Here is a 23,786-nt window from a genome sequence, read left to right on the forward strand (position 1 = left end):
ACATTTTTCATGATTATTGTTTTCTATGTATCCCAGAATGGATAAGGTTGGAAGGCACTACAGTCTCCCTGCTCAGACAGAATCATCCTAGAGCACATGGCACAGGATTGTGTCCAGGTGGTGTCTGAACATCTCCCACTCCACAGCCTCTCTGGGCAACCTGTTCTAGTGCACAGTCACCTGCACAGTAAAGAAGTTCTTCCTCACATTCTTGTGGAACTTCCTGTCCATCAGTTTCTGCCCATTGCCTCTTGTCACATTGCTTGGCACCACTGAGCAGAGCCTGGCTCCATCCTCTTGGCACCCCCCCTTCAGATCCTGATGGGCATTGATGATGTCCCCTCTCAGTCACTTCTTCTTGAGGCTGAACAGGCCCAGCTCTCTCGGCCTTTCCTCTTAAGAGAAATACTCCAGTGCCTTAATGATCTTTGTCATCCTCTGCTGGACCTGCTCCAGGAGCTCCATGTCTCTCTTGTACTGAGGAGCCCAGAGCTGGACACAGCATTCCAGGTACAGCCTCACTGGGGCTGCGTAGAGGAGAAGGATCATCTCCCTTGACCTGCTGGGAATGCTCTTCCTAGTGCGTCCTAGGGATACCACTGGCCTAGTTGTACCATTGACCATTGGTGTAGCTGTAGCAAAACTTACCAAAAAATTCTTTGTGCTAGGTGGGTGACAAACATTTTGTGTATGGTATATGAATAATTTTGTTTAAGGCTGTTTTACTCTTGTCTTTCCACTGAGTTGTTAGGTTCTGCTAGGAAGGGAAGTTGTTGCTTAATTGATAAAGAAACGTGAGTATCTGCTGCCTTCTAAAATACTTTACTGACTAGTTTTGGTCAGAGCAAAGTTTCAATTTTTAAGTGGGTCGTGTTTTCACTTAGAGAATAATATCAATTATTCAATTACTGAATCACTTATTATATCAATTTTTGCTGAGGACCTGGCTGAGGAAACACATCTTTAAAACCAGCATATTTTGGTTCCTGATTCAGCTACTTCTAAGTATAAAATTGCCATGGAAGTTGGTCACTATTGTTTTTTGGAGGAAGGGTAATAGAAGATTGTTGCCTGTTTAGCTGTCTTTATTCACTATTAGTGTGTAAGATGATCTTTGGAAAAAGATTTAGGCTTGGGTGGAGTGGAACAGAGAACTGAAAACTTAATCCAAGGTACATGCTGTACATATTTGAAATTTTTATTATGGGTTATAAAAGTGGTGAACTTTTTGATTACACTTGCATAAAATTCATTAGGAATACTTACAAACTTAAAAGCTCTAGCTACTGAGTGGGAATCAGGTGCGTGTAAGTGACCTGGAGATCGCAAAACAGTGAAGACTACTCTTGAAAACCAAAACAGAATAAACAGAAATGTAGAGAATTAGAAAGCTGTGTGATGACTAGATTTTTTTCACGTAACTGTAAGAAGTAAGTAATAGAATGGATGCTTCTTTCTCAACAGAACTGGATATATTTTATGCATTAATATTTTTCAAGCAGTCCTTTTATTAAATAAAAATACAGTAGATATTATTTTTAAAGCTTATGTAAGTCTACAAAGAAGATTGTACTATGTACAAAAGGGGATTTTTTTTAAATCTCTGGGTTCAGTTGACAGTTGGTGATATCGAGGATAGTAGCAGATTTTCTGATCAACAGAAGCCTAAGACAAATAAACAGTATAGGCAATATATCTGCATTGCTGTAAAATTGCATAGGGCTTCCAGTTTATTGATAATTTGGCTTTATTATTCTTGTTTGGTTATTGTTTTAAAATAAGTTACGGGTTTTCAGGTACATAGGAGGAAGGTGGAGGGTTTGTTTATATTGAGCTATGTTTTTTAGCAATGCTTTACTCTGACTCCTTTTTATTATTGGCTTGTGAAACCTATAATCCAAACATGTCCTCAGAATATAAAAGCTGGTGCTTTACTCTTAACACTTTTTTCTTCAGCAAATGTTCAGTACTGTTCAAAACTGTTGTCTGTTTCCAGTTGAAGTCTCTTGAAACACATCCAAAGCAAGCTGAAGCTAGAAACTCTTATCTATCACAAAAATACAGATTTGAGAAAAGAAGAAAAGGAAGAAGGATTAAAAGGGGAAATACGCTTGCTAAAATCTCATGTGTTTGTGAGAGTGGTCAGAATGTATGAAATGGAAATTGAGATTTACACTGACAGTTCAAATCAGTAATGCTCAAATACTGTCTTGCAAATGTGGGGGTGTGTTGCCAGTCTCACCAGTGCTTGCCCTAATCGTCATACAGTAACTATCCTAATTTCTCCTAGCAGTTAACCTTATTTCAGAGTCTGGTCTCAACATACCTACTCACCAGATAGGAAATTCATCACCACTGGATTTGCTTGCATTTCAGTGAATACAGAATTCTTTCAAAGATTTCTTCCCTTCCTACTCAGCTGTTCATTGTCAACTTCTACTCATGAAATACTAAGTCTTAAAAGCAGAATACAAGATCAGCTTGTTTTGATTTTCTGTATTCGTCAGTAAGAATGTTTACATAGAATGGAATAGAAGGCTATCTCTTTTAAAAATGGATGTCTGTCTGACCTTGGTCTGTTGATTCTTGAGCTTTCTTTAAATTTGAAAAATGTATCAAATTTCTAGGAATTTTACTTGTAATAGGGTTGGAAGTTTTCTCCTCAGTCTTGTTACTCGCAATTGCTGGAGTAGAAGTGTCGTCTTCTATGTATATAGCCTATGGTTTACGTGTTGGAAAGATGTTTCTGCAGTGGTTTCCCCTCCTGTGCATCATTCTTTATAACTTACTTTTTTGTCTGTCATTTATTTTAGGAAGCTACTTGCATGTTCTCTAGCAGGAATTTGCAGCTGAAGGTGGAGATGTTGCTTGTATTTGTATGGATGCACTTCAGTCACAGCAGTAAGAGTGTTCTAGGCTTTTCTCTTTGCCACATTAGATATGTCACCTCATGTGACATTGGCATATTCCAAGGTTTTTGTAGTTTTAAACTAAGGAAATGATTACATAAATTAGAACAGGCCTTAATTAAGTTGTCTAAAGGCAAATATTAAGAACTCTGAGAATCCAAGTTGTGCCAGTTGTCATGTCAGTTAAATGACTGTGGAAAACAGAATTTTTGATATCAGTTACAGTAGTGTCAATTTTTTTCTGCAAAACATAATGGAAAATCTTTCCACATGTCACATATATAAGATCCCTTAAATAGGGAGAAAAACATATGAAATAGTTTTTCTTTCTGGATTAGAAGAGATTTTTGGTTTATTTTCATATTCCTTTGAAAAACACTTAAACAATTTGAATGCCTTCAGGTGATAATGTGGAAATGCAGCACCTTGAACTAAGCAGAGCAGAAATTTTCCCAAGATGTGTTGAGGGCCGTGTACCTGTAAGCTCCTCTTTGAGCAGGAATGGTCCAAATTTGGAACCCTTCCAAGCGCTTAAAAATTTTTAGAGAAACCTGAAAACACTTAGGCCCCCAAAAAGTGGTTGTGGTGTTTATCTAACTAAAACACTGAATTTACCAGCTGCTGGCTGTTACTGATGGGAGCAGATAATCTGATTTGCCCATACTTTACCCCATGCTCTTGATTGAGACTGACAAATTGAGTCGTGCACAGCTTTGTAACTACAGGCTCTAAACACTGTTCTGCACAGAAAACGTGGCTTTAATACATGTAGCAGGCAGTAAGATAACAGGGCACCGGTTGGCACACCCTCTAGTCCAAGTGCTAGCCCCTGTCACATGAGGATCCTTGCACTGGGAGTTGCAGGTGTAGGTCTCTCTTCCCCCTGGGGTGACTTTCCTAGAGGACAGTGCAGAGAAGTGCTGGAACTTCAGATAAGCATCACAATGATACAGATCAGCAAGAGGCAAATTAAAATCAGGCAGAAATTCACAAAGAGCTCTTGGAGCCTTTGTCGTGCTTGTGGGTTGACCTCAATAGTTGAGGCTCTCCTCAGAGCAGAGCGGGTTATGTGTTGAACCTTCTCCATGGCAACAAGAAAGCAGAGGGGACAAATCAGAGGTTTTAGGAGTGCAGGAAAGAAGAGCAGTGGTCAGGAGCAGTGCGAAGTGCCTAATATCTTCTCTTTTTGTTCTAAACAGCCTTTGCGAAGCTGGAAAGCAGGAAAGCAGAGAATTAGAAGTGCAGAAGTGTTTTTACGAGTGCAAATGGAGATTGTTTTACAGTTCTAAAAAGTCTGAAACAAATAGATTGCCTTTACAGTGTTTTTAGGTAAAAACAGGATTTTAAAAATTTGGGGTTTTAGGTTTAGATTTGTGCTGTATTGTGCTTCTCCTGAAGGCTACTGAGCACCTGCTTCTTAGCAGTGTTGAGTAACTGTACTATGGAAATTGTGGGTATCTGGGTTTTGCCCAGATTATTGCTTTAGATCCTAAACTCTCTGTCTCACGCGGTCTGTGAAAAGGCCATGGCTGATTGCCGTCCCACACACACCCCTCTGCTTTATTTGTTCGTGCACACGTGAAAGCTTGATGATAAGAGTAAGGTCACAGACCTTTCAGTCAGGAGATATGGATAGTCCTGCTGGCTGGTCCTGACAGGGCAGATAATCTGATTTACCAGTACCTTTTTCTGGAAGGGAGGAAAAGAAATCTTGTTGAAATATATCCATTCAAAGTAAAAGTTCTGTATGGTGAGCAATTAAAAGCTGTTGCCTCACTGCTGTAGGGAATTTTAGTAGCATAGTTCTCAGCAGACAAGACAGAGTAAGGGCTAAATCTTTTTTTATGCATGTAGGACAATGTGTTACAAATGTGAGTGCAAAGGCAGAGGACTGCTATGAGGAACAAAACAAAGAATTTACACAACTTTTTCTCTTAAGTGAGTGTTATATTTAAAGTGCATTTTCCTCTTCTTTAATGGCAGATGGAAGGACCGGGTATCAGTTGTTTTAAAACTCCAAGTAAGTAGTTGCATTGTAAAACCCTTCTGTACCCTTCCATGGCAAGAAGCTAGCTTTGTTATATGCTTGTTTAGCTCATGGTGAGTTGGATTCTGAATGTAGGTGCTGTCACAATGTGAAAACTTGGTTTTTAAAATAATGCTGATATATGCATCTGTCAAACTTTGTTCCTAAAGCTGCACTTGCCCCTAAATGTTTTATGAATTTACATTGTGTTCGTATTTTTCACAGAAGGCCTCTCCTTGTCACCGCTTTAGTTGTTTTGCTTGGCAATCACTGAAATTATATATGCAACATAAGGGAAAATAATTGCTTAGATGTCTGCTGCCCAAATTACATGATGATCCTGACTGAATCAGAGATACTTTGTTGCCTATGAATTTGTCTTTATATGTGGCTAAAATCTAAAAACCTTAAAAGGAAACAAAAGTGTCTTTCAGGCTCTTCCTTTTTTAATCCCTCCATATTGGGCTGTAGAGTCAAATGGTACTGTATGAACAGAATACATGTGTTTTCAGTGGCAGTGGTGGTATTTAAGAGAGACTTTCAAAAGCAATCAGATTGCACATGGTTATTTTAATACCTTTAGAGGATTCCATGTGATGACATCTCCTTCTAAAACTGAACTTCAGATTTTGTTATGATCTTTTGAGCTGTAGTTGATCTTAACTTCATTGTGAACAAAACATACACCAGGAATGTACTCTCGTAGTGGCTATAATTTTTCATCTTTGTTTGACTTTCTGCTGTACCTGTTTTCATCTATTTAAGCAGTTAAAGTGCTTGCCAAGTATATCCTGCTTAGCTCTTTGCTGGTCACAGTCTATCCCAAGTGCCGTAAAAGCAAGACATGCACAGGAATTCTCAAGTCTCTTGGCTGAATTCACATTCATTCTCCCAGGCCAGTACAGGCTGGAGAGCATTAGACCGTTTATCTTCTTGCAGACAAGTCCCGGTAGATGAACCGCTAACGGATTTACACGGATAGAGGAGAGTTTCTGTAACCAGCTTGTGTGACAGACACTGCCCAGAGAACAGCTTTTCCTGCGGGCGACTTCATCACAGCATCTTACGGCATTTTTTCAATGCCAGGTGTGTGCATCTCTCGGTCTTTGAGCTGTGTGTGACCTGCTGCAGCAACATTTATCTTTCCTGATTGGTATTTTTCCTTGGGGTCCAAAGAAGGATTGGAACAGCATTGATGTGTACCTGTGTACATGCACAGTAAATGTACATTCCATTTCATGTGCACTTCATTAGGTGTAACTGCAGTGGTGCTGGCACCTGCACTGCTGTGTTGCTGCATATGTTTCACTTGCATGACTCAAGGGGCAAGGCCCTGGGGCTCTGAAGTGCTTCCATAAAAAGCAGTATTAGCTGGTTGGGCATCACAGATGCAAGATCAAAATAGGTATTTGGACATAGGTGACCAGACAGCTGATACAAAGGGATCTTAAAAAATAGAAGGTAGCGTAAGTTAAAATCTGTATACCTATTACAGCTAGAAAAAGCTGTAGAGAAGGAAGGAAGGACAAAATAGACTAATTTGAATTTCTTGATTTAATAGTTTATATGTTTTTGGAAGTTTTTGAAACATCTATGTGTTGTTTAACTTAATGCGCCTATCTGTGTGGTAAGTTTTTTTGTAAGCAAGGGAAGCCAATTCTGTGTCTGTATTTCAACAAGTTTATCTTTACAAGTGCTCAAGTTCAACTAATAAACACATACCTTGCTTGTTAATCCTCCATGGCTCTGTCACCCACCTAAAGTCTGCAGAAAGAGAAACAGATTCAGTAACACAGCTGCATATGGGTGGCTATCAAGGTCAAAATGGACAGCTTGGAAAATAATTACACAGGAACAAAGACTGATCATTGTCACAAATAGTAGCTGCTCTCTGCTGTTCAATCCCCCGTGTTTTAGGCCAATATAAAGAAGAGTTGTGCATATGCACACACCACTTCTTGAAACAAAAGTGCAGCAAAAGGGCAAGTTACATTTGATATTTTAGAAGTCACAAATGTTACTTGTGCGACAAGGCTGAGCATCACACAAGAGGAACAGTTCGCTGCGTTGCTGTGCAGTTGTGTTTTATCAGTGCTGTTAATGCATGTGCAAGGCTTGTCTTAGGCACAGAGTGAATCTGCAGGAAGAGGTCTGGTGGCTGACCCTGTATGTTACTATGTAGGGAATTCCCTGTACCCCATACTTTAGAATGAGTCACTGATCACAATTATTGCTTCCCACTTGACTGACATGTGACTGTTTCCCTGATTTGTATTAGGTTATTTTTATCTTTGTTCCTGGGTGCCCTTCACAATGAGAAGGGGTATGTGACCAGAGTGAGAACTGTGGGCCACGCTCATTCCTGGTGCAACTGCGTTATCCTTTGAAGTCACACAGGATAAATTTGGCTCCCTTGGAAATGCCACAGCCTGTTTCCTGTCATATGTTCACTAAATGCAGCAGTGATATCAGTGGAATAGAAGAGGTCTGACTTATTTGAATTCTTGCAGTTCCACATGACCAAGTGAAGCCCTGAGGGACACTGTTAAAAAGTTACGTTGCATAAGTCTATTGCATAGATATTTACAATGACATGTCCCAAAACCCCAGTAATTCACTTTTATCCATTGAAAAGACATCTTACTAACCATAAACATAGTGATGGAAAAAGTACTATAAAGTTACGTTGATTGAAGATTTAGACACTGACTTGTGGCATATAATGTTATTTTTCAATTGTATGGAGAAAACATTTCCTTGGAATGGGGAAAGAAGCAACAGTTCAGCTCATAGTTTGATAGGTGCTGGTAACAGGAAAGCAAACTCATGTCTGTTTTGTACTGAAGTGTCATCTGTGTTTCAGAGAGCATAGGGGAAGGCTCACACTTGAGATTCTTTTTTTCCTCCCCCTCTTACAAATTAATTGTTTATACAGTCTTCCTTCTGAGTGGCTTTAATGTTCTTAGTGTTCCAAGAAGCAAGACCAACAGTAAGAACCTCTACTTGTATTTCAAGTCCATGAGAATGTGAATGGTGTAGGTAGTAACAAGGAATTACATTGGTCAATAGCTGAACACACCAGTCATTTTGGGTTTTGGAATTTATCCATATATCTTGTGGGTAACTGGGACTTCTGTGTGTGCTGGTCCATTAGAGTAGCCTGGGAGCTAGTGCTTTGGGCTAGTTTTAAAGTTGGTTAAATTCCCTGCAGCTGCTGCAGGACCCTTATCAAAATAAGACATAAAATAACTGTATACCATTACCAGTCTGTTGGTGTGATTTGCCTTTTACGCAGTAAATTTATTCTGGGAAATGAACTCCATCCTCTGCTGCCTTCACTGAGTACCTAACAAGTTGCTTTCATGCTGAGTTTTAGCTTTGGTTGTTCATAATGTCCCTTTAACAGGGAATGGTCTAAGTGCAGTCTGAATTAAAGTAACAATTGAAATACATCTAGCATGTATAAAAGGTAGAAGGAGAAGGGGATGTTCCAAATTTTTTTTACCTTCTAGCAGCTCAGGAAACAATGACGTGGCATTGATTGAGAAGGATAAAATAGATAAATTCAACTTCCGAGAAGTTACTTGATGCCAGGAAAGTCTTGTTAAGGCTTTTTTCAATCTCCAGAAACCAAAAGCAATTTTCAGTTCTAACTTGTCTTGTAGTTTTAGGGAACAGAACTTTACTTCCCTGCGAGATTTTTTATTTCTCCTCCTGGGGTACTTTTCTATTCCTAAATCAAATTATTCTTAAAGCAAATAACAAGTTGCTTTTGTAGTTCTGTGGATGTATCCCATACATTTTTGTTTGATGATGGTCTAAAAAAGTTGTGACAATCACCTGTCCACTACCAGTTACAAACTGATTTCAGTGAGTTTCCTGCTGTATGATGGAGGCACTATATTCCTAACTTCCTCAGAGGATGAGAAATAAATGCAGCTTTTAAAAATAGAAATGTGGTATGTACATAAATCTTAATCTCTCTTAAATACAAATAAAAATAGCATCGCCATCTTGACAAATAAGTAGCAAAAGAAGAACAAGAAAGAAAAGTGTCTGCTGTAAATTAAATGCCTAATTTCACATTGATTTGTAATACTTATCACCTACCCTGTAGCACATGCTTCTGTCATGACTGTAGGTTCTTGTTTTTCAGGGTTTGGATGTCTGTGACATGGGATGTTATAAGTGTGAAATTCTAAAATTTAATTTAACAGCTGAGCCACTCTCTCATCTACATTAAATTAGTGAACTCTGACAGGATAAAATTGAGATGATGGGGCAGCTAACCTGCTGTAGCCATGGGATGCATTCCAGCTAAAGAGCTGCCTGCAGCAGTTAAGTGTCTGTGTCTATGTTTAATCTATGAGTGTATGCATAAAGTCTGTATCTTTAAAGATCTGTATATGCAATATTTGTGGTAGAAGAGAAAGATTCTCTGGGTGGTACAATAAACCTTAACGCTTCTCTTCACTTGAAAGTACATTTTATGTATAACTTCAGCCTTGAAAAAAAATCTGTCTTGTAATCTTCTTGCACCTTGTAGGCACTGGGAGGTCTGAAGTGCTGCTTCTGCCTACTGAAACCAGCTTCTAGAGAGCTCTGTAACAGATTGTTTGCCTTAGGAGTAACAGCATGTCCAGACATTTCTATCACTTGAATATTCAAAACTGGCGCAGAACTGCTGAGCACAAAACTAAGCACCTGCATGTATCTTTGCCTGATGCCTACCAGTCACTAATAGGAAAAGGAATTAGGTGTATCTCTTCACTAACAGGGAAAACACGCCTCACAAAATTAAAGTCTATATTAAGTTTGTCTCTTCTATAACCAGAACCATCTAGATGTGAGTAGTAAGGTGTGAATTGATGAAAGGGGGGAATGTGATTGGAAAGAGCATAAGCACCTTAGAGACATACATATTAATGAATCATATTTCTTTTAAAAATATTTGTAAATGTAAATATTAAATATTCTCTATGTGACATATTTCTGTGTGAGATGCACTTTTTTGTCAGTGATTTTAAAGCTGGGATTGTATTTCATTGTACAACACATCTGTGCTTCCCTTAGAAATAAATGGGTTATTTTCTGCATTTGAAACTCAGTTCATGATGTTACAAGTCCTAGATAAATTATTTATCTGTTATTAGAAGCAATCTAGGATAAATGTGTTAGTTACAATGAACAACAGGAGAAAATAAACTTTTAATGGATGTCAAAGCAAAAACATTACATGAATTCTGTAGCTTGAACTGCAGTTAGAGTAACATGGTATAATTTTAGTTGTAGTGCTACTATAAATCACTTAAATTTTTAAATTAAGGGTAATTTTTCATCATACAGCAAAAAAAAAGATTTGCTCTCTCAATGTGTTAGATCAGAAAAATGTTTTTCCGAGTTAATGGTGGAAGGGCTTCTTTACCCTTGCTGGACTATGAATAGGCAGCTTTGGGAAAAGAAAAGCCTCTACAAAACTTTTAAGTGAATTATTCTCTTTGTAGATTTTGGATTAAAAACCAAAACCAAACAGACAAAAGAAAAAACAATCAAAAGGTATTAAATTTAAAAGGAAAGACAAAGGTGTGAGAAACATGATGAAACCTTCTCACCTTCTTGTGTAATACCACCTGTATAAATCATCTACCCAAGGACAGCCGGTGTCTCATGAACATATAGGAAATTCTGTTGCCTTTAGTGTTGCTGAAAGACTCCCCCACACAGCAGTACATTTTTGACTTAGAGCTGTAATGCCTACATTTTCATATTTTTGATAAACAGTTAAAACCAGCTGTTAGTTTGAGTAGAGGAATTTTTTGTAGAAAAGTACAGCTACAGCATGCCTTCCTGCAAGAATTAAAAGCATTACACAGAAGAGAGGTTCCTTACCCCAGGTGTGACTTAGTGAAGCACAGAGGAGCTTGCTCCGGGCTGTGGGACGTGCTTGTAGATCTCTGGCAACTTGTCCGAGTCTGTGACCAAGTTGTGGAAACAATTGAAGTAGGTTGAGGGGAAAAAATAACAAAAGTCTCAGAGGCAGGACTCATGGTGTCACTCAGCAGCTCACGAGTTGATTGGTCCCATGTGCCTTCTGACACAGGCAGTGGCTCCTCTAAACTTGTTCCTAGCAGCACCTTTCCTTTTGTGAAAGGATCTGAGTGCCAGGGAGATCACCTGCTCAACCACAGGATGAGGGAATCTGGCAAGTGGCATGCTTCAGTGGGGTAGTGAAGGGAGCTGCTTGCTGACTCCCTGCCTTTTTTTAAACAGGAACTTAAATGGGAACTTATTCAGGCAGCTGCTTTGGATGTGTCACTTTTGCTACAGCAATGTTTCTTCATCGTAGAAAAACCTAAATAGCGAGGGCTGTCATATTTCTTGTGGGTGTTTGACTTGGAATGATTTTCTTTTGTACAAGGTATTTTTAAAACTACACTTTCAATATATATGGTTTTGATAATTCTGTTACACAGCTGGTATTCAGTTTATAGTGTATGATGAGTGCTTTCCAATATCATCTTTCTTCTCAGTGCTTAAACTGAAATAAATTTTCTGTATTTCAAGTCTCTCCCAACCTTTAATATGTGGATTAGAGGATTTTTTTTTCCCCAAATAAGATCTGGCGTATATAAGTTCATCTCTGAAATTTATCATTACGATATATTTTGATATATTTATCTTTCATTTGAAACACACTTCCACATTTTTTTCTTCCCCTCCCACTTTTTGTGGCTGGAAACTATTTAAGTGAATTTTTTGAGAACGCTTTCTCTTTGTTTGGATAAGAGTAGCAGCTTGATGCTACTTTACAGGTTATCTTATGTATACTCTCCTGTGTTAAGAAGTGACAACATAGTGCATATACAGAGTAGGTCCTGTGCATCCAGGAAGTGAAGGATTTACTGGATTAAGCTGTCAAGTGTACGAGCATCCAGCATCAGGCTTTCTGTGTGGATGCAACTGACAGCATGTCCTTTTTCCTGATTTGGAAATTGCAAGCAGAAATACAGAGGCTCAGCCTAACTGAACACTTATGTGTGATTCAGTTTTGACAATAATTGTTTAGCATAGATGAGTGCTTGGCTTTAAGCAGGACCCCAGACAGGGAGAGTATTTTTGGCTTAGTTTGGTTTTTTTGTTCCCTGGAAGCCCTGCTGCGGTACATCGTTCAAACCAGAGACAGAAGGGCGTTGGTGGTGATGCACCACCCTGTTTCAAAGGGAGCTCTATTTTTATTTTTGTGAGTACAGTTTAGCTCTTTTGCAAATTGGTTATATCATAGTTGAAGTTAGCAACTTGGTTTTAGTATAATAAATCTGCCTGCTTTCAGTTGTCCTTTAATATCAAACCCAGGAAGTCTGGGGTCACATATTTCATTTGAAAGTTAATTGAATATCTTCACGGTGAGGAGTGATGGTTCTTTACTGGTGTAAAGTGTTTCATAATTTACTTATAATGGCATTATTAACATTATAAATCTCTCACAGTCAAGCAAACTATTTGGCTTTTTTATGAGGGATGTTTCATGTTTTTATTGCATGCTGTCAGCCAAGAAAAGTGCTAGTATTGGATCGTTTGCTTTTTCTAAGATGTACTATGAAACTTGTACCATTGAAATTCACCCTCTATATTTTGTTATGAAGTCCAACACCCAGCACTGCAGCAGCTGCAATGCCATTCCACCCTTTTATCAAACTGATGTAGAATTACCATGTTATTTAGTTACACTACCCAAAATTTTTGGCTCTTTTTGTTAATGAATTGGAGCTTTTTAGAAATGAGATACATTAAAAGAATTTGGTTTTGTGTGTGAGCTGCTGACACAGTCATAGCTTGGTCTCCATTTTAAAGACTGATACTTTAATGTACAAATTAAGGCACTGAAAAAATACTAGGCTCTCATCAGGAATGTAATACACATCTTCTCTAAATGTCTAACTCTGATAAGAATTTTAAGATGGAAAATGTATTTGCCAAATAGCAATAACATGTACAAGTTCAGGCCCCATGAGGGTTGTAGATCTTGTATTGATGTTGGTTCTCTGAAAACACGCTTGTTTAGGAACAGTCTCTTGAGAACATTTTTGTAGTTCAGGTTAGTATCATTCCCTTGTGTAACTCATGGAGGTTTTGGTGTGATTCTGAGGCAGATGCCAAAGTACTGCTTATGGGACATGTCAAGTCTGACAAGTACAGACACAATATATGAGCACATCATTGTGCTGTTTTCATTCACTCCTGAGTGAACAGGTCCAGACACCCGTGGATATCAGAAAGGAAAGGCTTTAAAGAAGGAATCTGTTTTGGAGGTTTTGGTCTGCTGCATTTTGTTCTGGGGAACAAAAATGTGCAGCTGTTGCCTGCTTGACCTTAAATGGAGATGATCTGGGCTTTCTCCAGGGGGATTAGGAATCTACCACTAGAACATGTTTCTTCTCAGAAATTATTTAGAGATCTGGTTGATGTTTGGGATAACGTCTAAAAAGAGACGTGCTGTACTTCAGCATACCAGCTGCTATATTTGAATAATAATCGTAAGACTTCTATTCACATTGGTAATAATTTCCTGGATTATTTTTGCTTTTCTTGTGCTAGTTTTCAAAATTTGAGCTGTAGACACTGGCCACCTCTATAATCTGTAAAGAGTTTGAGGTGTCACTGTCTGGTCCACTGATAATCCTGACTCTACACTGAAATGGGCTGTGACCCAAGTCCAATTATTTATAATATACAAGTAAAGAAATTCAACAGTAAGTCTGAGTAGTCTGGTTGGTGAGTTGTTTCATGACTCTGCTGCTGTTTTCTCTCACACTGCAAAAGTACCTCTGTGATCTCACGTGGCAGAGGTTCTTGTGTTGCACATTTGGTTTAACAGTAACGCAAAACAGGGAGAAGGAAGAAGTGAATGCTCCCACAGATGTGCACTAGTTTGTGTGTATGTGGGACGGAGTAGCAGATGTTGGTATTGAAGCTGAACTCTAAAATAAGATCTTTCCTTTTTGTAAGCAGTAGTTTTCTGGCCTGATTCTCCCATGGGTAATTGCTTGTAGCCATCCAGATCTCAGCAAATATGGCTTACAGGACCCTTTTTCCTGTTCTCTAAGAGAAAGGACCCAGCTAATGTATCCTTCCCCTTTGTGCTGCAAGCCTGATACAGCCTAAAGGGAAATGTGAGTTTTTCCTTCCTTCGAAAGTGCAGGAAAATCAGTATTTTCAGTGCTGATGTGAATAGCATTCCAGAATCACACCAGATAAGGCAACAGCCTAATCAATTCAGAGATAATAACTTTTTAAATGCATTTGAGGTTTTTTACTTGAATTTGATAGACTTATGGCCCTTTTGCTTGTATGTTTTACCTGATGCCTCCTTTAATGATTATCGGACTTCAGTGAATCTCACTCACATCTGTAATCTCAATATCTTCTGGATTTATGTGAAGGAAGTTGCCTTTCTGAGACTGCAGATGTTCCTGCTTTTCTATAGTGAGACTTAGTCTTTGTTAGTGTTATAGGAAAGAGCTCTGCTGAGAAATCTAGGCTTTGCATCATGTTATTCTCCTCTGGGACAAGATGTATTTACATTTCCTAACCATTGGACAGACATTAAATTAGTTTGATCTTCATGGTTTTTTTCGTCTTTACAAACAAGATGAAATTACTTTTTGAGGCTGCAGCTTTTAAAGCATACCGTTGCAAAGTGATGTAAAAAAAAGTACAAAATAAATCAATAGAAAACTATACAACTTGGTCTGAAACATTTCTCTTTTTGGGAGTGGTGAAAGCTCTGGTAGTCATCTGATTTTTTTACTGACCAAAGACATTTTTTGGAAAGGTCATCTTGAATGTTTTCGTTTCAGTTGCTGTTACTGGCATGAACCTTAAACCATTAAAGTAAATCACAGTGTGCAGAAGTGTGTCACGCCTGTTTATTGTCTTTGGTGCTTTGACCCAGTGTTAGAAGCAAAGGGAAATAAAAAGTTTTGCCTGGCTCTTGCTCTGAAAGTTGACTGTGTCCTTCCTCTTCCTATACCACCTTAGGAAGCACTTATTTCACATGGAGACAATACAATTAGCACAGACTTGACCCATGTAGATGGTTTATTTTGCAACAAAATATTGACAACACAAAAAACTCTGTTCTTGTAAGTACTTGGTGGCTTTCACAGCAACGAAGTGTACCTTTTCACTAGGTTAATGAAGGTCATATAATTTACTAGTAGCAGGTATCTGCAGTGATGCCAAGTGTCTTCAAAATAGCAACATGAGACAGGATAGGAAATTCAGTGATCTTCATTACGGTGAAGGTTCTTCATTTCTGTGAAACGCCTGGGAAAACTGTGTTTTAGTGCTTATTGGTAAGGCTGAACAATGTGCTTTAGGTGGTGTGCCGAGATCCTTATACCTAAGAAACTGTGTTGAGTGTCTTTCAGATAAACTGTTCTGGGAAGCACAGAGATTAGTTGTGTTATTTGACATGTTGTGAGTGATAGATGAACAGCGGGACAAAGGCACATGAAGGAGAGATAAAGTTGGAAGACCGTGTTTCAGTTGCCAAGTGGTGGTGCTGGATTATCTCCACTTGAAAGGGTGACTTCAGAACTGAGGAGAAATGATTGGGCTTTAGCTTTTGCTGCTACCTGTTTTCAGCTGAAAGTTGTCCTAACAGAAATGCATAAAGATTACCCAAACAATGAATGCTTTGGCAGCATTAAGAAGCTGAAGGATTCGCTTGTGCAGAGTATTGCAGTGATCACCCTCAGGTAGTGTGGAGGGGCAGCAAGTAGACCAGTGGCCTCCACATCTTGCCTCACTGGGAACTTCATTCAGATCAACATGGAAATGGCATTAAATCAACCTTTTAAAGAGTTTTCAGGCTGATTTTCAGGTGTCCCTGCTTTGAGAAGTGGGAACCAGAAACACCTTTCTTTCTCTTGCTTGGTGTTACAGAATGGTGTCTGTCTTTTCTTCATTTCTTCTGTCCATTGCTCTGCAGTTTGGTTTTTTTTTTCCCCTTCCCTCTACGGAGTGACTATAAGTAAGACTAGCACAATTCCCATGGTGAACAGCTATCTGTTGCTTCATATCTTTGTTTCATGCAATTCATAGCTAAAACACTAAGGTTTTTTTTTTTACTTCTTCAGAAATCACTGAAGTCTATTTAAGAAGCAGAATGTCTTTTCTCTGTTTGGAAGTGGAGTGCTGATTCAAAATTACTTTTGCAGGAAAAAAAGCATTCAGCAAAAAAGCACCCCAGAAAATTAAGATCCTGAATTTCATTACCTGAGAATTTGAGGTACAAAACTTCGTATTTTTCTTTATTCTGTTGCAGAATGTACCAAATAAAAACATGGGTCCACTCCTTGGTTCAGACTAGCTCTGAATAGCAAGAAGAGATTTCCTGGTCTTGCAGATATTTTCTGACTATGTATTTTGTTTCAGGCAGCTGCTTCCTCATGGAAGTTCTGCTGTAAGTCACTGGAGCATGGAAGCTTTGTCAAGTGTAGTCTCACAGATTGTTTTGGCTGTAGCTGCCTGACCACTGAGGTCATGTGGAGAGCTTTTGTCCTGCTTTTATGACTTTGTTCTTACAAAAGAAACTATTTGCTTTCCTCTTTTTGTTGCCTTTATTGAAAATGAATTGGTTCTATGATTTTGAAATACAGTCCTCTGTATCAATTGGTTATGTGAGTACTTGGTATAGCATTATCATTGGCATCTCTTGAATTAGAAAATGAAAACAAAGGTAGTTCATTCTGAAACATGAATTTTCCCGCCTTCTAAATGAGCCTCCTTCAATCAACACATTTTGTTTTCTTTAGGCAGAGATAGTCTCATTTGTGTCTGTTAAAACCAGTATTTTGTTTACAAAATGGTTTCCACACTAGAGAATCTACTGTGTTTTGGTGCTCTTTGAATCAGAGACATGGACAAATTGTCTTTGTTCTTGTCTCAATTTCCTCTCTGTAGAATGAGAATGATAAGTCTAGTTTCTTTTTAAGAAACTTGGAGACCTACAGGTGACCTACAGGTACAAGTACTAATTGCTAGTCTTGAAAGTGATACTTATTTTTTTTAGTGTGAACTTCTAGCCTTTCTGCTTATATAAAGAAGGTGTTAGGGCTCCCCATGAGTTTATCTTGCAAGGAAGGAAAACACCTTCACACACTGACACGGATGTTTGGATGCACCCTTACATCATACTGCTGCTTTTGCTAGAGACAAGTGTGTTTCAAGTACCCCTCATAAACTCAAGTGGAAAAGGTTCAATCTGGATTGAAGCCAAACAGTTCAAATATCTGTCGCTTACTTCACACACGAATTATGGGATTACCTTCCATGGTTGTGTGGTTCCTGGTTTCACACACAGTCCAGTGTTAAATTGGCAACATTTCTTCTGTTTATCAGTGATGCAGAAGTTTCAGGCTAGGATTTTCAAATGTCTGACTTCTGAGATTCCAGGGCCTGATTTGTCAGAGGTGCAGAGCCTCTGTAAATGCATCTGAAATTGAGACAGTCATGCAAGTACATGGTGTCTCCTTGTGAGCCTTAAAAAAAAAAAAAAATCAGTTTTTTTTTTATTTTTCAAAATTCTGGGGCAAGTGACTGAAATATTTATGTGATGATATATCATATATGTGATGCTGTACAGGGATGGTGGTAAAATCCCTGCTTGAAGCAATTTAATCTTCATGGTTGATCCATGTGCTGTTCTGCTTGGTTTGCTGGCTGAAACAGCTAATTCCTTCTGGGAAGAATTCCTGCAGTTGGGACAGAAAACATGAGTATGGCTCTGATTTTCCCACCCATGGAAGTTTTTCAAGGTAGTCACCAATAAATGTAAACGAGTACTGTACTCAACGTTGTGCAGAGCTCTGATGTCTACAGATCTTACTAACTCTGCACGAGTCTGTTTTAGTAGAGAACTCGGTTTGCTCTGCCAATCCCTGGTAAGGCAACTTTACTAAATCCCTCACTTGCCACTGTTTATAGAGTATTCTTGTCTTTTTTGCCTTGTTTTTAAAATCTGTGTTTGTGGTAATAAGAGCTGGAGAAGAACAAAGGTGTGTGTGTGAGGGGATGCCTTTGTTACTGCTAACAATTTTGGTTTATCAGCCTAAAAGGAAGTGGAAAAGTGTATTACCTAATCATTCCTTCCCCATTAGCTATAACATGTGCAGAAGTTGCATCTGCAAAACTTGAAGTGCACGTATTCCAGTAATTTCACTCCATTCTTTCTGCAAGTGCTCATAGAGACCAGTCCTGGATTATTGTTTTTAAATAAAATGTACTTTCTTGAGTTTGTGGGAATACTTGGATTTGTTCTAATACAAATATTTTTAACGTTTCTGCTTTATTTTTGTGGGATTTTTTGTTTCTTTTAAACTTTAATTTTCTTTTAAACTTCTTTTAAAGTTAATTGTGCTGAGTATTACAGACATGGCTCATGTTTCTTGTAAAGTCATGAAAAGCTAAAGCAAATGGAGCGCAGGAAAGAAGAGGCTCAGTTTTCTCATTTAGGGGCCAACACCCTTCACAGAATCTAGACATCTGCCATTTGAGAAATCCAGACACTTGATAAAGAAATTGCAGAGCATCACTTTTCCCCAAATGTATGCCCCTGCTTCACATTAAATTCATAGTGGCTTCCCTCTCTTCCAATATGTTTGCATGTTTCATTAAGAAAATTTGGTGTTCTGTGCTTATAAGATTTTTCTAAGTTTTCATTTCCAGTAGGATAAGTGTGGGTTGTGGCTTTTTTTCTCTAATATTCACCCAGGTTGCACTCCCTTTTTGTTACTTTTTTGTTGCAGGAGGACTCCTGTTAAGTTTCTGTGCAAGATTGATGGCCAGCTCTGCTCATCCTTACAAAGTTTGTGCAGGCAGGCAAAAAACAGATGCTTTTTAAATTGCTTTCTAGGTCACTTTTTACATCCACCTTAGCCATGAGCAAGCATAATAAGTGAGCAGTCAAGACTGGCACTCAGTAAACTGGTGTTTGTATGTATTAGCAATGGACATTTAATGATCAGAACTTGGTTGAGGATTTCTGAGATATTTTATGGGTCCTTCATGGTTATTTGTGACAATTATTTCTTTTTTTTAAGCTACTTCTGCCTTACTTGTACAGTTCATAATTTTTTGTAGTGAATAACATGTCCTGTATTTATGCAGCATGTAAAACAATGGTCTTTTTGAATAACTGTAGTCACTTTTTGGTCATGCTGCTTTTCAGGACAGAGTAAGAAACAAAAAGAAATAATGAATTTAACAGAAACTTCAACTAAAAGCTTCAAAAAAAAAAAAGGTTGTTCTTGTGGAAACTCCCTTTCATCTCCAGATGTTTAAATTTTTTTTAATAGTAAAGAACATTTGAATTTAAATGCAGTGGGAAGATAAAATGAACACTTAATAAAACAAGTGCTTCTATACTTAGGAAAGACCCAGTCGTTATCAGTGGAAAATTCCAGGCACTGTTGCTTTTAACGTCACATTAAGTAGCACCTAGAAGTGTTTTGTGTTCAAAACATTTGCCAGAATATAAATGGAAAGGATTTATGACAAAAATAATATTGGTGTTGCATGGAGTATGAAGGAATGTTAAAACAACACATAAAAGCAAACCAAGTGTGGTTGTTCAGGGGAAGATAAGCAGAGGAGGGCGTATCATTATCCTGTGTGCAGCTCCGAGAGTGCCAGTGTCACCCTTCAGGAAAATAGTAACTTAGGGGGCAGAGATGAGAGTCAGGAAAGTCAGGGAGGAGTGCTGGGTGGCTGCAGCCTCCTCTAGGAGACTGTCCTTGTCTCTGCACTAACAACATGCATCCCTAGGGATCTTGCAAAGTCTTTTCAGAGTTAATCTATTGACTTCTTTGTCGTTGGAGGCTTTTGCACAGTACCATCAGGGATGCTAAGAGGAACAAAACCTTGCCAGTTAAGTGGTGACCAGAATTCCAGTTCCCTTCCCTCACTAGTCCCCTGTTATATTTCTGCTTTATTCAGCATCCCCTGCTGAATGCAGGTTCTGAACACAGAGATCTTACACGGGCACTCTCTGACTGTAAGCTAGGACTATACTGCTGGTCCTGTGTGTGCTTTCATAATTCATATAGACGACACAGAAAGGACTATTTTGAAAGGTAATAAGGCGCAGAAGACTTTTGATCTGTTACGCCATCTTGATGTGCAAGTTCCTTTTCTTGAACTCATGGCTTATCTAAACACCAGGTCTTGGCCAGCAACTTGACAGTGTCATAGCAATTGCATTGTAGGGTTTTTTTCAGAAGTTTAGAAAATATTCAGTCTATACACTGATACTTTGGGAGGGTTTGGCAGTGCCTGGAGTTGAGATAATTCAGCTTGTGGTCATGTTCGTACTAATTAAGCACGAAGCTGTGCCACTGCAAAATGTGTTGTCTTGTACACTGCTTTCCTGCTTAAGAGTATGTGCCAGTGCTGGATCTCACATGGCCTTGTGCAATGAATCTGATAAGAGTCTGACTGAGATACAAATAACCTTCACGTGTGTGGGATGGAGGGAAGAGTGTAGGACTGGGGTTGTCAGGAGGGAGCTGAAAGGTATGAACATTTGAAGTGGTAAGAAGAGGCAGGAGAACAGGCCCCCTCCCTTTGATAGCAGTGTACATTTATTCCACATTTAAGTGACCACGCAGTTGCTATCAAAACCCTGTAACTATGCCATCAGTAGAAAATCTCTGCTTGTTTTCTATTTATTTAAAATTTTTTCCTCCATGGTGAATTGCTATCTGACCTTAGCCTTTGTTTTCTCCCATCTCTTGTAGTATCCCAGCAACCGTGTACTTGCTATGCTTTGCTCTTAATTCATTTGGAAGCTACTGTGCCAAGGGACCATGTCTTCCTCCCTTGTTGTGGTTATCACACCTAACCTTGATAAAGTTCAGAAGCCTCAGCTGCAGTATAAACAATGTTGGGGAAGAAGTAAATATACAAATAACAGTGACTTGTAGGACTGTCAGGTTCCTTCCAGGGTTATGAGAGTAGAATCTGTGAGGTTTGAATTAAGTGTGTTGCCCTGTATGCAATGGGGATTTCATTTGTGAAGGAAGTTCGAAGAAACATGCTTGTGAAAGTGTAATGGCTAGAACGAGTGCTGCTTTTAGGAGGCATGTGAATGCTATTACTGTTTGTTCTTCTCCATTTTGAAAACCTTCCATTTTCTAAAAGTTTATGATGATGGTGGTGTCTGTAAATAGCATTGGTATTTTAATTTTTTATTGGAAAAGCTTTAAAAAGTCATATAACAGATGTAGCATCCATGCAGTTCAGGTCTGGCTATGTATCTTTGAGGTGATCCCTTTTAAAATGAATTTTGATTCTCGAATTTTTGTCTATTTGGTGCCTAACTGTGATTATTCTGCTCTTGGCATAGTGTAGGCAGTGTGTCTTTAGTCACATGTATGCATAATTTAACCCTAACACTGAAAGGAAGTCCTGATGTGCAAGTAAGGACTGGCTTGCCCCTTTATTTCTAAACTTCATCCAGTGCAGATTCTAAAATTCTAAAATTTGGATCTTCTCTCAGTTGTTTGTAATATGCTTTTGCTACTTTTCTCCATCTCTTTAGTTGGTTTGATGAGGTTTTTTGTTATTGTTTGCTGGTTTTTGTTTGTTTGTTTGTTTTCTCCTGATACTCTTACCCCAGATTGCCATATCTCAATTTTCATTCCATCAACCTTAGTTTACATGGACTCTCAACCTAGGAAACAAGGTATTTACTGTCTGATTTCATGTCTTCTTCAGCCTTTGTGATATTTAGCTTTTTATCATAAATCACTCTTCCTGAGATTTTTAGTCATGAAAGTTTCTCTTTGAACATGTTTTACCATTTCAGTGACTTTCTGGTTCTGGGCACTGTACTTATAGACATACTCTTGCAACTGGGTTTATGCCAGAGCTGTTTAAAGTCACTATTTTATCCTTCCCTCACCCCCTTTTTGTGTGCCCTGACACACCATATATATGCAATCGTGACTTGCATTAAGCTGATTTTCAGGCAGGTTAAATTGTGAACTCCTGTCAAGTTTATTCTCCCCATTAATTTTGGTCCCTCTTATATTAAGTACTTTGCAGGTTGCATGTCTGTATAAAGTATGTGTTCGGGATTTTTTTTTCCAAGCCTTATTGATTTTTGTGTTGCTGTTGGCAGTGCTAACCTCTCTACAATACACCTGTATTTCCTAGTACCTCACCATTTGATGGTGTTTCAGTTTTGATTTTAACGGTGTTTTCCTCATTAAAAAAATTCCCCAAAGAACACCACATGTACCATGGCTGAAATAAAAGTGCAAGGGCATGATTAGATGTTCTTTCCCACGTGACTGCTGGAAATTTGTGAAAGCATAGCAAAATGTGATACAGCCTAGATGTTGCTGCCAAGAAATGTAGTGATTATATCCTGCTGAACAGAAACACTATCTTCCCTAAAAGGCAAAGATGGAGCAGAGTTATGCAGTAGGTAGGTGGTGGTGAGATACAGATACCACAAATTAGGGATTCTTGTCTGTAGTCTTGTTTTTACCCAGCTCAGAATCTGTTACATTGTGGAGGATTCAGCTTTGTAGCTGTTTTTCTAGTGCATTTCTGCAAGGCACAGCCTTTCTGTATAAATGATTCCTTAAAATTAGGGCCTTATTCCATGGTTGCAGCCTTCTATTGCTTTTCCTGCATGAGAGCCACTATCCCTGTCATGTTTTGCCTGCAGAAGGATGAACGATCTTTTGATATTGTCTAAATTATGGGAGCTGTTGTGAGCTGAAACACTCTGCCTGATGTAAGGAAGAAATCTGGGTGGAGAGGAAGGGATGGGTAAATAATTTTTTCCTTACCCAGGGTGGGGAGCAGTTACGGAGCTCCTCAGTGACTGCTGCAGTCACTGTGCCTTTTCCTATCGCAAGTGACCCATACGCAAGAGGCACCTCTGTGACAGGAGTGCATTTGAGCTTGCTGCTGCCACATCCACCTCTTCTTTCTCCCACATCATCCATCCAGTGATGTCCCTGAGGTACAGCCTGAGGGGTCACCCTTATTTGTTCCCTCAACTGTCAGTCAAAAGGGTGAATCCTTAGCTCCTGCTAACATTGGTTGTGTTGATTCTTTGCCTTGGATTAGCTGTGGATGCAAGGAATTCTCCTTCTGTTGGGTAATGCCTGTAAAATGCAGCAAGAGAAGAATGATCCCTATGGACAGGAGTTTATGATAGTGTAAGGCAGTGTAAGCAGTTGTCTAGAAGGGATCACTCACTTGGCATAATTCTTGATGCTCTGCTAGTTGTTAGTAATGGACTGTGAAAACTTTACAGTTGTAGTATGGACAGCACTAAATTATTTAACCTGCAACTTTCACAAAAAAAACCTCTTTCAAATACGTTGATTTTTTGTGGGGTTTTTCTTTGAGCTTAACTATTATATTGACATTTTTGGACTTCGCCTTTACTTTGTGATGTAGTAAATGACATCATTTGAAGTGATACAGCATGTTACACATGGAATGCTGGGCTGCTCTGTGTGCTGAGACACTGATCTGCTTCAAGCAGAAACTATGGGCATATTTGAGAAGATAATTTTAATTAGCCCAGTTAAAAACCCAGCCATATTTGACCTAAGTTGTCTAAATGATGTTACACTCTGTTCACAGAAAAATTGTTTTTCCACTGATAAATAAACATGAAATCATCAGTCAGCAATGTCTCTTCCAGCAGTAAGTATTTGCGTCTAGGTTAGTACAGCAAAGATTTTTTTTTTTTTCCCCAGCAGCTGACTTTCCCTCTGCAGTGACTTGAAGGCTTGCCAAGCCTTTGTCACAAAACAAGCTAG

At 38.8% G+C, this 23,786-nt stretch overlaps 2 protein-coding genes across 4 annotated transcripts in view; one reads left to right on the forward strand and one right to left on the reverse strand.

The window, feature by feature from the left end:
• The window catches only part of CEP85L (centrosomal protein 85L), a 106,341-nt gene that overhangs the window by 52,116 nt on the left and 30,439 nt on the right, over positions 1-23,786 (forward strand). The window lies entirely within an intron of this gene.
• On the reverse strand, positions 1,489-11,082 carry PLN (phospholamban). 2 transcript variants are annotated; one of them, XM_082302879.1, is made up of 4 exons: positions 10,825-11,082; positions 6,658-6,699; positions 4,522-4,598; positions 1,489-4,119 (listed from the first exon to the last, which is right to left on the reverse strand). In XM_082302879.1, exon 4 carries the CDS (start codon positions 3,994-3,996, stop codon positions 3,838-3,840), a length of 159 nt encoding a protein of 52 aa, XP_082159005.1. In that variant the 5' UTR covers positions 3,997-4,119; positions 4,522-4,598; positions 6,658-6,699; positions 10,825-11,082; the 3' UTR covers positions 1,489-3,837. The 2 variants fall into 2 exon arrangements, with proteins under 2 accessions (XP_082159005.1, XP_082159004.1); XM_082302878.1 differs by lacking the exon at positions 4,522-4,598.

Source organism: Coloeus monedula (assembly GCF_965178545.1).
Source record: "Coloeus monedula genome assembly, chromosome: 2".
NCBI classification, from domain to species: Eukaryota; Metazoa; Chordata; class Aves; order Passeriformes; family Corvidae; genus Coloeus; species Coloeus monedula.

What these genes read in the sequence shown, in the direction of transcription:
- PLN (XM_082302878.1), bottom strand. Translation starts at nt 3,996, where the DNA reads ATGGAGAAGGTTCAACACATAACCCGCTCTGCTCTGAGGAGAGCCTCA.